The following is a 13,680-nucleotide window of genomic DNA, read 5'->3' as shown; positions in this document are numbered from 1 at the left end:
ACACAAAATGAAATTCTGAATATGAGGTGTTAAGCTTGTTTGCATGTGACCTTGTTAGAACAAGTTGGTCTTCAGGAAATGCAGACAGCTTTGCAGCAGGAACATGCTATTCATTTATTTAGGCTTCATGAAACATTTGCAGCCCCAGATGAGAAAGATTTATCATTAAACACGAAGAAGTCTCAGGATCACATTACTCTTTCCCCCAGTACTTGACCCAGAAACCAAATGCACATTATGACAAGAAATATATGGCATGTAAAGTGGTTTTGGGACACATTTTTTTGATATATGATGACATGCAAAACTAATTTGTCAGGTTGTTGCTGCTATCTTAAGTTATCATGTGTGATAGTGAAATGTTGGTAAACCTCTGACTTTGCAAATAGGTCCATGGAACTCAGGCTCTAAATACCATACAGCTAAATATGCTTATCAGGCTAAATTGAATAACTGAAAGGCCACAGTTGAGGACAAGAATGTTACCACACCCAGTATTTTTTATTAAACACCTAATTTTAAATAAGTATATTTTTTAGTCCACAAAAAGCAAAAAATACCTCTCTCAAACTATTTGCCCTCCGATTCCATGACTCATTTGTTTATCCATTTTGTTGGATTACAGTCAGCAGCCGTTTGTCGGAAATCTTGCCAACATTTTTTTCAGAAATTCTATTAAGCTGTTTCAGATTTGAGGGCTTTTTTTTTTGCACAGACCACAGGTCTTAACTCAGAATCAAGTTAGGACTTTGTGCAAGTGAATCAATGCTTTTCCTTTGAGCTTTTAGAGGTAGTTCCTTACCAGCAATGATTGATGTTTTAGGTCATTGTTATATTGGAAGACGAGCGGAAGAAGCTGCTTACTTCCCCTGGTTTTCTTTCCTAATCTATGCATACTTTTTCTTCCTAAGTGCTTCCACCTTAATAGAATCCCACGTTCTAGTCTGTCTAACCTCCTTTCTTAAAAAATAAGTCATACACCAAAGAACGCTGTAAAGCACAGTCTTTCCTGAGGCCGTCTTTAGCATACTTCAGTCTGGATTAGGGTTTTCTCTTCTTAAGAAGAGTTTTTTCTTGGTCTGCACCCTTTCAGTCTATTCATGTGCAGAGCTCTAGCGAATGCTGACTTAAAGTCAACAATTCTTGACCTGGCTAAGTCATTCATTACTTTTCTTTGCAGTTGTACTGGGGTCTTTGGAGACATCTATAATCAGTTTTCTTTCCACTGTCTTTGAAATATTTCACTTCCTACCATCTACCAGACTTGTTCTGTTCCACTTGGCTCTGTTTAAATTTCTTGATGATAATTCTTACTTCAGTTCCGAACTCCTGGAAGTGCTGCGGTAACTTTGTTTATCTAACTCCTGCCTTACAAGCATACATTCTTTTTCTCAGGTCTACACTGATGTTTTTTCCATGATGCTTCCTTAATTGACTTCTAAAATCCTTACTGAACTTCTTATACTGTATGGAAACAAAGGGAAAACTATACATTTCAACTTTCACAAGCTGTATTACAAAGTTAAAGCACACCATTGCACAACAGGGATTTTTTCTAATGCTCAATAAGAAGATCAGCTCTGTAACAATGCTGTGATTTTAACTTAAGCTGTTATTAGTTTTTGGAGTTATTTAACTTCAGGGGTACAAATGAAATCATTAAAAATAAAGCCTGGATAATTTAAAGTTTTTTTTTATGTTTTTCCTTTTTCCCTGCACTTTTGAAAACAAAATTGTATAAATGGAATGGCTATATTTGATCCTCAATAGTTCAATTAAAGCAATTGTAGTTACCTTAACAACTAATTGATTTTCATTCTTTTTCTTTTCTTGCTGAGAAATCTCAAATATAAAATGCATATAAATTTGATGTTTAACTGAGCAAAGAAGCATGACAGAGCAGTGCTCAAAATGCATATTTTCTCCCTTTTCTCCGGGAAGAAATTAACTGTGGGACTAAAACAGTGATTTATGTATTGCTGGATAACATTTATTAGTCTTTGTCAAAAAGGTAGCTCTTAACCTTAGAAGTTGAACCTTATCACCACATTTTAGGTGATAAGGAACCGGAACTCCTGGAGAGGAATTTACAACAGCTTTCAAAGCATCCTTTAGAGAATGAAATGACTAAAAGCTAATAGAATAGGTCATAAACTTGATAAGATTTCCATTCTACCATCTCTGTGGAGGAATTATTATATAAGCCAAACAAAAACAAGCAATGAAAACAAACCCCTGTCATTTACCCTAATTTAGAAATAAATATGTCCAAGCTTACACAGAGCTGGCAACATTTTTTGGCACTCAAATTGAAGCACTACTAAGCGTTCAGTTAAGTTAGTGTTTTTCCTGCAGCAGCATCATTTCAAACTGATGAAACTGAAAAAATAGAGCGATGATTAAAATGAAAATAAAATTTTCTTAGTGTGGTGAAACTCCTATGTTGAGGTGTAATGATTTTTAACAAAACCTCAATTTATTACATTAAACGACCCACTTCTGCCGATAGGACTGCCCTATCTATGGTGATATTTCACTAGTTTGGAGCATACTTAAGATTGATCTTTCATCAACTTTTTTAAATCTTCATTGGAAGTGCTAACATTTCTGCTGCCTGCAATTTTGTCAAAAACATTTATTTCTTGATATGGTTTTTGCCCAAATCAAATTTTATGTTGTTTTATTTTCAATCCACAACTGGTTTGTGTGAATTAAGATTAATTTAGGTAAAACTTTTTACACATCACCCGTATGGGATTTAATCTAAGGTGGCCAGGGCTGCACATGTTCATTTTACCAACTTAAGAAATTACCAATGTCTCCAATATTCCTGTGTTTTTGCCTGTGTTTTGAATCATGAATGTGGAGATACTCACTTTATGTACTTCACTACAATTTGCCTTAGGTGTCAATCCACGTGGTTGGCATGGTGATAGCTGTTCTCTTGAATAATGCAGGTATTTTCTCATGTAGTATAAAATAAAATGGAGAATCCTCAGTCAGGTTACACCCCCTCATTCAGTTTCCTGCATTTAAAGCCTAAGCTTACCCTTTGGCCTAATAACAGAAATAACCATGTGAAAGGCTCCCAAAAGGGAAAACAGCAAAATACTAGAGGTACATAAAGAGGGAGAGTCAGTCTATGTTAAACACACATCTGCATCATTTGTGAAACAAATGATTTCTTCATGATGTTTCGTAATCTTCGTTCCTGTTATTTTCTGCTGATGGCTTGTAGTCAAGGCGTGGGAGGCTTCTGAATTCCATCAAATCAATTAGGAGTGCAATCTGAAAAGCTGTCACTTTGATAAAAAGTGATCCCTGTCAAACTTTGCTGCAGGTATTTCAGCTGCACTCAGTGAGTCATATCAGTGGTCATAAAAACAGTTAAATGATTTGAGTGATGGATGGATGTCACTTGTACGGCCTCACTATGCTCGAATCACACTCATGTTCAGCTGCAGCTTATAAAAAAGTTGGCCTTTATTTTACAGAATTTTCCTCTGCAACATTTAAAATCTACCGATCTGTTAAACCATTCTGTTTAGGTTACAGGGGTTTGAAAAATATGGAACGCGTACCTATAAATCCCTAAGCTTTTGTCAGTGGCCAGGTTTCTTTCACACTACAGTAGACGGGGTCTGTGAGTGTTCCAGCTCACAATTTATTGCTAAAGTTGACGTCTTTTCCCCATGAAATATGGTGTCACTTAGACCTGAAGTTTTTGAATGGTGAATGTACTCTGATATTACACCTACTATTATTGCTAAGAAATAAAACATCTTGACATACATTGAAAGAAAAAAAAAAAAACAAACAAACTATAATTTGGTTGGTATAACTGTTATCTTGTAAAATAAGGCAGTTGGATTTTTTGAAAAAGAATACAAACTTATTAAAGAAACATGTTGTTTGTTTAGTCAGAGTAACTATCTATAAAACTCCTCATTTCTCAATAATAAACACTGGAATATAGTCTTAATGAAATGTTTTCAGCTTCTGGGAATTCTGACACCTTTACAGCTCAGATTTAGCACAATCACCATTTTTCAAGCATTCACTTAACATTTAGCTATAAAGAAGCTACATTTCTCTTGACATAAAATTAATCTTCTGTCCTTCTAATCACTTTAATCTGTAGCCCATAATTTACATCCTAATGATAGCATATTTCATCTTTATGTGTTTGCAAGCAAACAGCTCCACATTGCCATGGATAGTATAGCGTGTGATGGAAGATAACCTTTCTACAGCTGTGAGGGGATTACAATGCATTTCATCATCATGGAAGGTAAAAAGCAGCTCTGCAATCACATGTCAGACAAAGACAGTTGCATTCCTTATGTCGGACCTGATGTTTTAGGTCCATATAACTTACCTTTTGTTTTATGCTCTAGTCCACTTGCTTTGTTGACAAGTTCAGTCACACAGACTGATAACGCAGCTTTGCTGTGTAGAGATTACCATCTTACATCCTGCTTGGGGCCCTTGGGAACACCATACTGTATCATTCTGTCAACAGCCAGTGCTCTGCGAGTGCTCCACTTTCTGTGTGTTTGTGTCTGCAGCACGAAATTTCACACTCCACTAGACTCTGCCAAAGTCCACTGCCCAGCTTCCTTGCTCATCTTTCTATGCCTTGGGAAAACTCTGAGTCTGCACAGCGTAGTCTTAATGAGGTGATGTTGAAATTCAAGATGTAATCAAACTTACCTGTAATAGCCTCATCAACATCTTAACTGTAAATTGCTGCATTTAATTACAAACCTTCAGACCATGTAAGTCTATCCAATAACTTCCCTACCACTTTTGGATGTGTGTCGATGTGCTTTTGAAAGCAAAAGTTTTCCACAGGTTTTGGTCAATACCTCACTGTCCAGAAAATGTGCCAGTTTGGTAAATTGTCATTGGGGATTAATTTATCAGTTGTTAAAACTATGTTGAAAGTTCTTGCTTACCTTAATGAGAGCAGCTTGTGCTGATGGATATGTTGAGCCAAAGTTCTTGAGGCTAGGGGCTCCTCTCACTCCTTCAATGTAAATAAAACATGTGATTATTTCCACCTGGCCCTACAGTAGCTCTGTCTATCACTGAAGCTATAAATCACATTTCTTCTTTCTCAGGGGTATGCCATTCCCTTTCTCCTTAATCTGCAAGATTTGCGTGCTTGGTTGACTATATATAACTCTGTTTTTAGCTCATTGACCAGCTGCTACCCTGCAACTGTAGCGCACACAACAGTCTTCCCACATTTGCCTTCAGATAACATGGTTTCAGGTGTTCATTCATACACATTTGCCTTGCATTTGTGGTTTAGCAGAACTTAACAAAACATGGATTTCATGGGCAGAATATTAAAGCTGTTTTTCAGCTCGGTTTCTTGACATTATCGCAACACCAGAGAGCACCGTATGTGGGTTTATGTTGCTTTTGAATTAAACGCTTAGGGATTTGCTGCATTTTGGAAAGAGGCTACCGTTCTGCCAGCAAGTAAGATAAAAAAGAAATCCCGCCTCCAAGCTGCTTCATGCTGTTCTGAAGGTCAACTGCTTTCTCAAAATACCCTCGTTAAACCGTTGGACCTAAATACACAACGATATGCTTAAACATTGGTTCTTTCTCTTTGATTCCTGGTTGAGCTACCATCTTAAAGCCATTTTGTATGGATGTCTTGTTTTCCATGATGTAATAACATGCAAAGCAATTGGACAAAATGAGAACCCTTATGCTAGTCATCTTACTTCTTAGCTGCACAAGATCATGTATGTGCATCTTGGAAATCTCTTTAAAAAGTTGTTGTTTTTTTTGTCACCCGTCCTGTGTAAAGGTCCATGTGTTTGTTCAGATATTCCTCCTGGCAGAGGAGACAAGCAACACCCAGACTGGAAGAATCTGTCTACCTCTCCCTTCAAATTGAGCATCCAACTGTCAAACTAAGATTTTTGCCCTTTGGCCAAGTCGTTAATTGTCAGTCATTGTGATGAACGATGGGTGAAAAAAAAACAGAGAAACAAGCTTGCAGACAAAACAGATGAATAAATAAAACCAATAAAGGAAAACAAAATCCTCATGGAAAATTTTCTGAGGTGCGACAAAAAAAAGGCAGTTAAAAAATCTATACTGAAAAGCATTCACGCAGTGGTAACAACTTAAGGAATCTTGTCTGTAGGTATTCGTTGTTTATTTTCTGACTCGCAGCATCTGTCTGTGTACAAAACATTATTGTCTGCTGTGAAGACATCCGCTCTGTATCCCTCATTGGAAATTCTGCTGCTTTCTTTAGAAAGCAGAGATGAAGCGTTGACCCCTCTTAGAGAGGAAGAGTGTTGTTGTAGTACCACGCACCCCTTTTTCCATTCCACTCGCCTGTCACTTTAGACAGCCTCTCACTTGAGAGCTCTAAGATCAGCACTAAACTCTCTCCTTAGTATCGGCAAGTGTTCGAGGAAGAGCTCTCCTCATGGTGGGCTTTTCTTAGACTCCTTGGGCTCATTGCATATTCATAGCTACCTTTAGAGTTAAGAGCATAAAAATACCAAGAAGGTTTTATTTTTTATTGTCATATTGTCAATATGCTGCTTTTGCTGCCAGTCAAGTATCTATTCCTCTCTGTTAACCAACATGGAGATCTTTTTCCAATGAGCTTAGACTGTTAAAACACTTTTATGCATCAATTAAAAGCCACACAAATCACTCAAATGCAGCTACTGCTGTGATGGGATACTGAGAGATTGCAATTCTTAATCAAGTGTTGGGCCAAGCTGATGATACCCTCTAAACTAAACATTATGCCTTCTAAAAAAGCTGCACTGCAAGCTGCCCAAATATTGTACTAAAAATCAATTTTAAGGGAGGTTTATTTAAATGAATCAAAGGAGTAAAGATTCTACTTTTTAGTGTGGTGTTTAGTATACCAATCAGATTTTGTCTGTAGAATCCATCAGTATGATCTATAAAAAGTTAATTGATCCATTTCTAAATTAGGTTTAGGTATAATCTGTAAACAAGTCTCCCTTTCTCCTGCATTTTGAGTGAAATGCAGAAAGGTATTTATTTAAGTTGGAGAAAAGTGCGAACTCTTCTCATCTGTCTTGAATTCACATTAAACACATGATACAGATAATTGTATACTCGCGTCTTTGGAAATTAACAGCATCCAAATTAGAACGCTTTTGTAGCTACTACCTGTTACTTTGATATGGTGCGTTCCCAAAAAATTAGAAAAAACAACAGATTCCTCTGTTCACATTTCCCTGTGCATGGCTATTTTTTGTCAAGTGACATAAAAAGGTCAAGCCCAAAGCACAGCATATATAATTGTTTCAGTAAAAAAAATAGAACTTTGCATTCATTTAATGATATTAGCCTGATTTTGTTTGTTGTTGGATCAGTAAAAAGTGCATTGCATACTACTCTTTCAAATGAAAACACGCTGAAACGCTTCCATGTATCTAGTTAAAAGTGAGAAAACCCCTGGTTCCCTGGACCGTCTGCCTAATTAGAATGAAAAGTAGTGTTTCATTAATCCTTTTTCCTTTTAATTAAAACTCTGATAGACATTGTGTGAAGTCTATAAAGCATCCTACAATAAAACCCACATGATACCAAACTAATTAAAGAGTTTCAACATATTCTTCAAGCACTCTTTAAAAGTGCCTGAAGAGTATCTTTGACTGCATGACCATGTAATATTAGAGAATTCCTGCAGGACCCCTGGCTACTCATTTTCAGTGTGCTTTTACACCGTTCCTGTAAGCGATAAAATTCAAATGATCATATGCAAACATGTCCTCGCAAGAGAAAACAAAAAATGATTCCTACGCATTCCCAGGAGTAACTCTGTGTCATGTCGTCCTCCTGACTAATACCCAGCATGTCTTGCTGAGCACTCACACTCTCTGCCTCAACGGGGACCGAAAACGAGGCTGTGGTTGACAGGGGTGAGCTATGTGCTGCTCTGCCTCATGGGAGGTAATGAATCTGTGTGGCTGCCTAGACTCAAGTGTAGACAGCAGGAGGAAGAAAAGTGATCAGTCTTTCATGGGGAGGTAGTACTTGTGGGTCACTGATAGCACAAGTGACATAAAACAAAAGCAAAGAATGAGAGGGGGTTCATCTGAGAGAAAATGAATAAAGAGGTGTGAAGTAGAAATCACCGTTTAATTTAAAAATGTTCAATAGAAAGAAACCAAAATAACACGGGAATCAAAATAGAAACAGACAAAAGGAATGTTTGGCTTCAGAGAGAAAGAGTCGGGTTTGGGGGAAGAGGATGACGTGTCACTCAGCGAGTGTTACCATTCTTGCGGAAATATGCTCCCTGTTCCCCCACAACACACTCTAAACCACCACAGAGGGTGGTTCATTATTTTCACTTTTCTCCCCCACTAATTATCATCATCGTTACAGGGTATAATTACCATTTTGCCGCCTAACACCCATGTAGACTGTTCAACTCTGAGTCACTCAGAATGTTATCAATATCTGCTCAATTGCAGTCTCATCTGCCTAATTATAAGATTTGGTCTTTGTGATAACTGAATGGGATGTGAAATCTAGGTGTATGTCTTGTGAGTATTGGTGAGATTCTAAAAGTCAGCAGAAGGCTCTGAAATAAGCCATTGCTTTCGGAGGCTGTTAATTAAAATCTGTGCCTTTCTCCAGAATATAAATCAGAGAAAATCCAAGGTAGTGAAAAGCTGAAAGTGTCTGAAACATTATCCAAACTCGAACAGAGCTAAAAATGCAAAAGAGATAAATAAAGCCTTTTAGTCGTAACTTGAGATCCTCTTCTTTTGATTCTGTTGGGTCATTACCTTTTCTAGAGAACCTTGAGATTTAACAGATTTTACGGGTTCAGTTGTCTTTCATTGACAAAGATCTTTCAGTAAGCCGGCTAACATAGCTTTAATTCAGTTATTTCAGTTTTATGATAAGACTGAAGCGCCACAGCCTGCAGTTGTCTAACCGACCTGTACCAAGAAGCCAGGCTCTGACTTATGTTAAGATTAGTAGCTGTGTTTGTCAAGGGGGTTTCTAAATCCCTCTGTGGCATTTTGGAGCTGCAGCTGACGCCTCCAAACTGATGAATGGTGTCTCCATCTGTGGTAGCTCAACCTTGGAGCGCAGGACTGACACAAGCTGGAGGAATTCATAAGACCTGCTGAATGTAACAGACAGATAACTGTGGAGCTGAGACCACATCTTGGGTGGGAACCCAGGCATGAGGGCATGGATGCCAAGAGTTGGGAGAAGAGACAAAGAGGGGCACCATATGAGCATATGATGGACAGTTGGACCAGGGTAGAAGAATTTGTGCCACAAACTACCTCTTGACAGGAAGGAGGCACATCCTCTTTGACCCCAATTACTTGAAGTGTTTCTTTCCATGAGCTAATCTGTGGCATGAATGTTGTCGCCTCCAGTGTGCCGTACAGACTTGCTTTTCAAGCCAGTTATGTGGGGATAATGGCATTGTTCTGTTGACCTGGATGTGTTGATGTGTCAAAGAAAGACGAAGCGCTGTTTTATGTAAAGCCTGTTAGAAAAGATGACATTTTATCCGGAGCTTTTCTTTTTTACTTATTTTGGAGTCTGAAAGGATCATTTCCGTTGTAAAATGTGTTTATGTTAGATATAGTTTGTTCAAAATGAAATACGAACAGACATAATGTGATTTTTTTTTAATAATGTTGTTACTCTAATAGTTTTCCTTACTTTAGTGCATTCACAGCGGCCTATTATCTAACCCCCTTCTCTTCTCCTATTTCTCCACAGAGACACTCATGGACTCCACCACAGCCACGGCGGAGCTCGGCTGGACAGTTTATCCTGTGTCGGGGTCAAGTGATAATAGCGTATGTGACTTAGTCTACTCCCCTGCACTCCTACTCCTAATATCCCATTTATAATGGGTTTTACCCTCTCGCTTTGCATTCCCTATGCAAAAAGTTAGCAGTTGTTAAGTTTAGATATGTTCATATTTGCTGCTTTTACTACAGAAACATTTAAGTGACATCTATATAATAAATCCATTATTTTAACAGTCTTATCCCTCTAACTGCACATTCTTACGCATTCAGCATATTTAAATAATCCCCAAAAGCCCATTTGTATATATATGTATATATATATATATATGTGTATATATATATATATATATATATATATATATATATATATATATATATATATATATATATATACATATACACATATCAGGGGTGGACGTTAAGGATTTTTACCACTTGCCCTTGCACATTTCATTTGCCCAGAAACAATTTTTACTTGCCCAGTAAAATGTTTGATAAATATAGTTCCTAATATAATTTTTTTTATATATATCAATGAAACATGTTTGTTTTTTAAATCTTTTTTGTAATTCTTATTTTTTTAAGTTTACAGGTTCCTGGTGTGTATATGCATGCGTCAGATAATGAACTCAAGCCTACATTACCGTGTTTAACATGTTTTTCAATCCTTCCTGCACATTCTTTTCAAACTAAACTTTGCTTTAAACTGTTGTGTGCTTGGGAAAAATATAAATTGTAATGTTAAAAATCTAAAAAAAAACTTGACAGGTTAAGAACTTAAGATAAATCACAAGACATAAGTCAATGTCACAAATGAGTAACTTTTATTTTAGAGTCACGGCATACTACATAGTTATTTTATACAGGGTTTCCACAGTCTTACATAATTTCAGAATTCCCTGACTTTTAACTGACTTAGGATTAGTTTTCCCTGACAAAATAAATGCAGCAACAAGACAATAATAATAACATAACAGGTCACCAATTTAACATGTTTAGCATGGACATTTTTTAATGTATGACCTGCATCACTGTACAGAAGACTGCCATATGATAGCCATATTTACACTGTGCGCATGGCATACAATTATGCCAATTTCCCTGACCGATGATTTTTAATCTAGGATTATCTGGGTGGTGGGTGAAATGGGTGGAAGCTAAAATAGGTGGTGGGTGTATTACTGTACATACATTTTTTTTGCCTCGTGGTTGTTTTTTAGCCTGTTAAGTAAAAAAGGTGTCTGATTCATGCCAATTCCGGGACAAAAATCATGCCATCTGGCGGAAAATCACACGGCTTTTTCAAATCACACAGCTTTTCCAAATCACGCGAGAATGTGTACAAAACAACATAAATGGCGCCGGCAACGCTTCTGGGTTGTTTTCATCGATTATCGGTAATTTTAAAGTAATTTTGAGTGATACATTTTTTTTTTTGGCGATCATTGCACTTGCCCGGCAGGCAAATGCAATGAAATTTATTCTCTCCCAACAATAAAAACTACTTGCCCCGGGAGATCGGGCGATGGTTAACATCGAGCCCTGTATATATATATATATATATACATATATATATATATAATCTGATAACTGTTACTTACTGCTCTAGATTAAGTGGCACAAAAAAGTAACTTAGAATATAGATTTTTAATTTTGTGAATGGGCAAAATTAACTTGCTGGAATTTCAAGAACATACCTTGCTTTTTCCACACACAAGCTGAACTATTTCCTTAATTTTCATCTATATGCAGATTTTGCAACTCCATGCTTCATTATTTAGTAGTAAGCAATCATATACCATATTTTGGAAAATTGAAATTATGAATAACTAATGAAATTATATCCTTAGCCTGTAAGCACAAAATAATTTGGTGAAGGAAATAAGTTTAAGAAGAAAACCATTTAAAAGCTGGGCTTTAGTATGAAGGTTTTTCCTGTAAATTATGTGAATCATTGACAAAGGATCCTGAGCAAAAAAAAAAAAAAAAAAAAAGTTTGAAATGGTGAAATGGGTGACATTTCATGCTATATTATCAACACAGCCAAAATAGTCAAAAAGAAAACAACAAGAAAGTGAATTGGATATGAATGGCTAACATGAAGGCCAGAGGTGAATGTTGGTCAAAGTGTGGGGTGAGTCAGTCTTCTCTAATAGTGTATACATAGTTAATGTGTAAATTGGCTCCCTCATGAAAATGTATGTGTTGGTAGGCAGTGCTTTTGTTTCCCGCTTCGAGGTCAAAAGATTAATCAGTGACTCAGCGTGGCTTCATAGTGTTCCAGACATTTTTTCATCCTGTGAAAACAATAAAAGAAAACCTAAAGATATAGTAGAACCAAACTGTTTGCTTTATTTAGATCCATATGTACCATCCATACATGTAATGTTTCCAAATTTCCCCTTGTATTTAGTCAGAACAATTAGTTCAAGGCGAACAAAAACCTCTAGACTGGAAGTAATGTGTTATATTGCCCGTATCACTGTTTGATGCATGGTATTTCCAAATAGTTTGCCAGGGCAGTGGTTGCTTCTAGCCACATGCAAGCCAGGCCTACTTAAAGCAGCCAAAACCAGCATATCTGTACCCTTCACTTTTTAGCTCACCACAAAATTCAGGCCTCTTAGAATAAGCCCCCGAATAAAGAAAAAGCACAGTGGACGTGTTTCCTGGGGCTTTTCAAAATCATCTTCTGATTTTATTCAATTTCTTAGTTCTCTGTGGTTTGTTGATAAGTTCAGTGTAACTGCTATGATGGTTTGTTTTGCAACAACAGGAAGAAAAAAAAAAAGCGTCTCAGCAGTTTCATCATATGGTCTTTAAAGTTGTTTACCTCGTCTTTTTTAGTTGAAGGCACATTGCAGGATGCCCACATCTTGTTAATTTCTGCAGTGTATAGCAAGACGCAGAGTTCCTTTAATAATGCCGACTAACAGATTTGTACTCAGGGACTTTAGTCACAGCTCAGGGACTTTTTACATCATATTCTCCTTTCAAACAATGAAAAATGTTAGAGTAAGCAAACAATGTGCTCAGTAATTTCCATAAATAGATTAAAGAAGTAGGGATTTTACACTAAGAAGTTTTAAAAATATATTTTGGTTGTTTTTTTTTGCCACCTCATTAAGGACTTGTTTTTTTTTATCCTACCAACATACTGACGGAGAGTACAGGACTTTACTACTGTTCAGTTAGGTTAAAAACAAAGCAGAAATAGAAATCTTCCCTTCAGGATAGATTACCATGTGAAATTTTAACAGTATTTTTATTCCTCAAATTTAGAAGTCAGAATTCTAACTCTAAGTTTTTATCTTATCCCATTTTCAAAATCCAATTGGCTTTTTTGCAAAAAGAAAAAAAATAAGTATTTGGCAAATTACTTTTGACATTTTGCTAGAATATTTGACACTTCCTTAGGCAATAAATATACTATTAGCAATTAATCGCAGTGATCTTAAAACCTGTAATGGGAATTTGGTTACGTTTAGTTTGATGTCTCTTTCAAATTCCATTTGCAGTTTCAATGCTAAATGTATTGCTAATTGCTACCAACACTTGCTTCTGGTTAACTTTCTCACCTGGACCCTTACTCCTATGAGACCTTTTTTAAAATACATTTTCTGATTATTGATTAGTTTCAAATATATCGTTGTATACATTTAGAAAGAAAACTTGACTGAGACCAATTAACTCTGTTTTATGATTACTTTTATTTTGTTTCATTTTTTTATGTGTTTTCATGTCACAATCTGGTATTTAACAAATAAAACAAAATTGCTTTATGTCCAAACCTTTAACTAAAACCTTTACCTCAATATTTTAGACAAAAAACTCAGTTGTAGACAAACTGCACGACCCATTCTTATTT

At 36.4% G+C, this 13,680-nt stretch overlaps 1 protein-coding gene across 1 annotated transcript in view; it reads left to right on the top strand.

Annotated features, from left to right (window-relative positions):
• Positions 1 to 13,680, top strand: part of LOC119773562 (ephrin type-B receptor 2-like) — a 148,368-nt gene that overhangs the window by 40,096 nt on the left and 94,592 nt on the right. Inside the window, exon 2 of the mRNA XM_038270569.1 lies at positions 9,778 to 9,857. Coding sequence (XP_038126497.1) covers positions 9,778 to 9,857 — 80 coding nt within the window. The remainder of the gene's footprint in view (positions 1 to 9,777; positions 9,858 to 13,680) is intronic.

This window comes from Cyprinodon tularosa, unplaced genomic scaffold, assembly GCF_016077235.1.
Source record: "Cyprinodon tularosa strain WSP-4 unplaced genomic scaffold, ASM1607723v1 ctg768, whole genome shotgun sequence".
NCBI lineage: Eukaryota > Metazoa > Chordata > Actinopteri > Cyprinodontiformes > Cyprinodontidae > Cyprinodon > Cyprinodon tularosa.
Note: the sequence above shows the minus strand (reverse complement) of the source record. Positions and strands in the feature narration are given on the sequence as shown.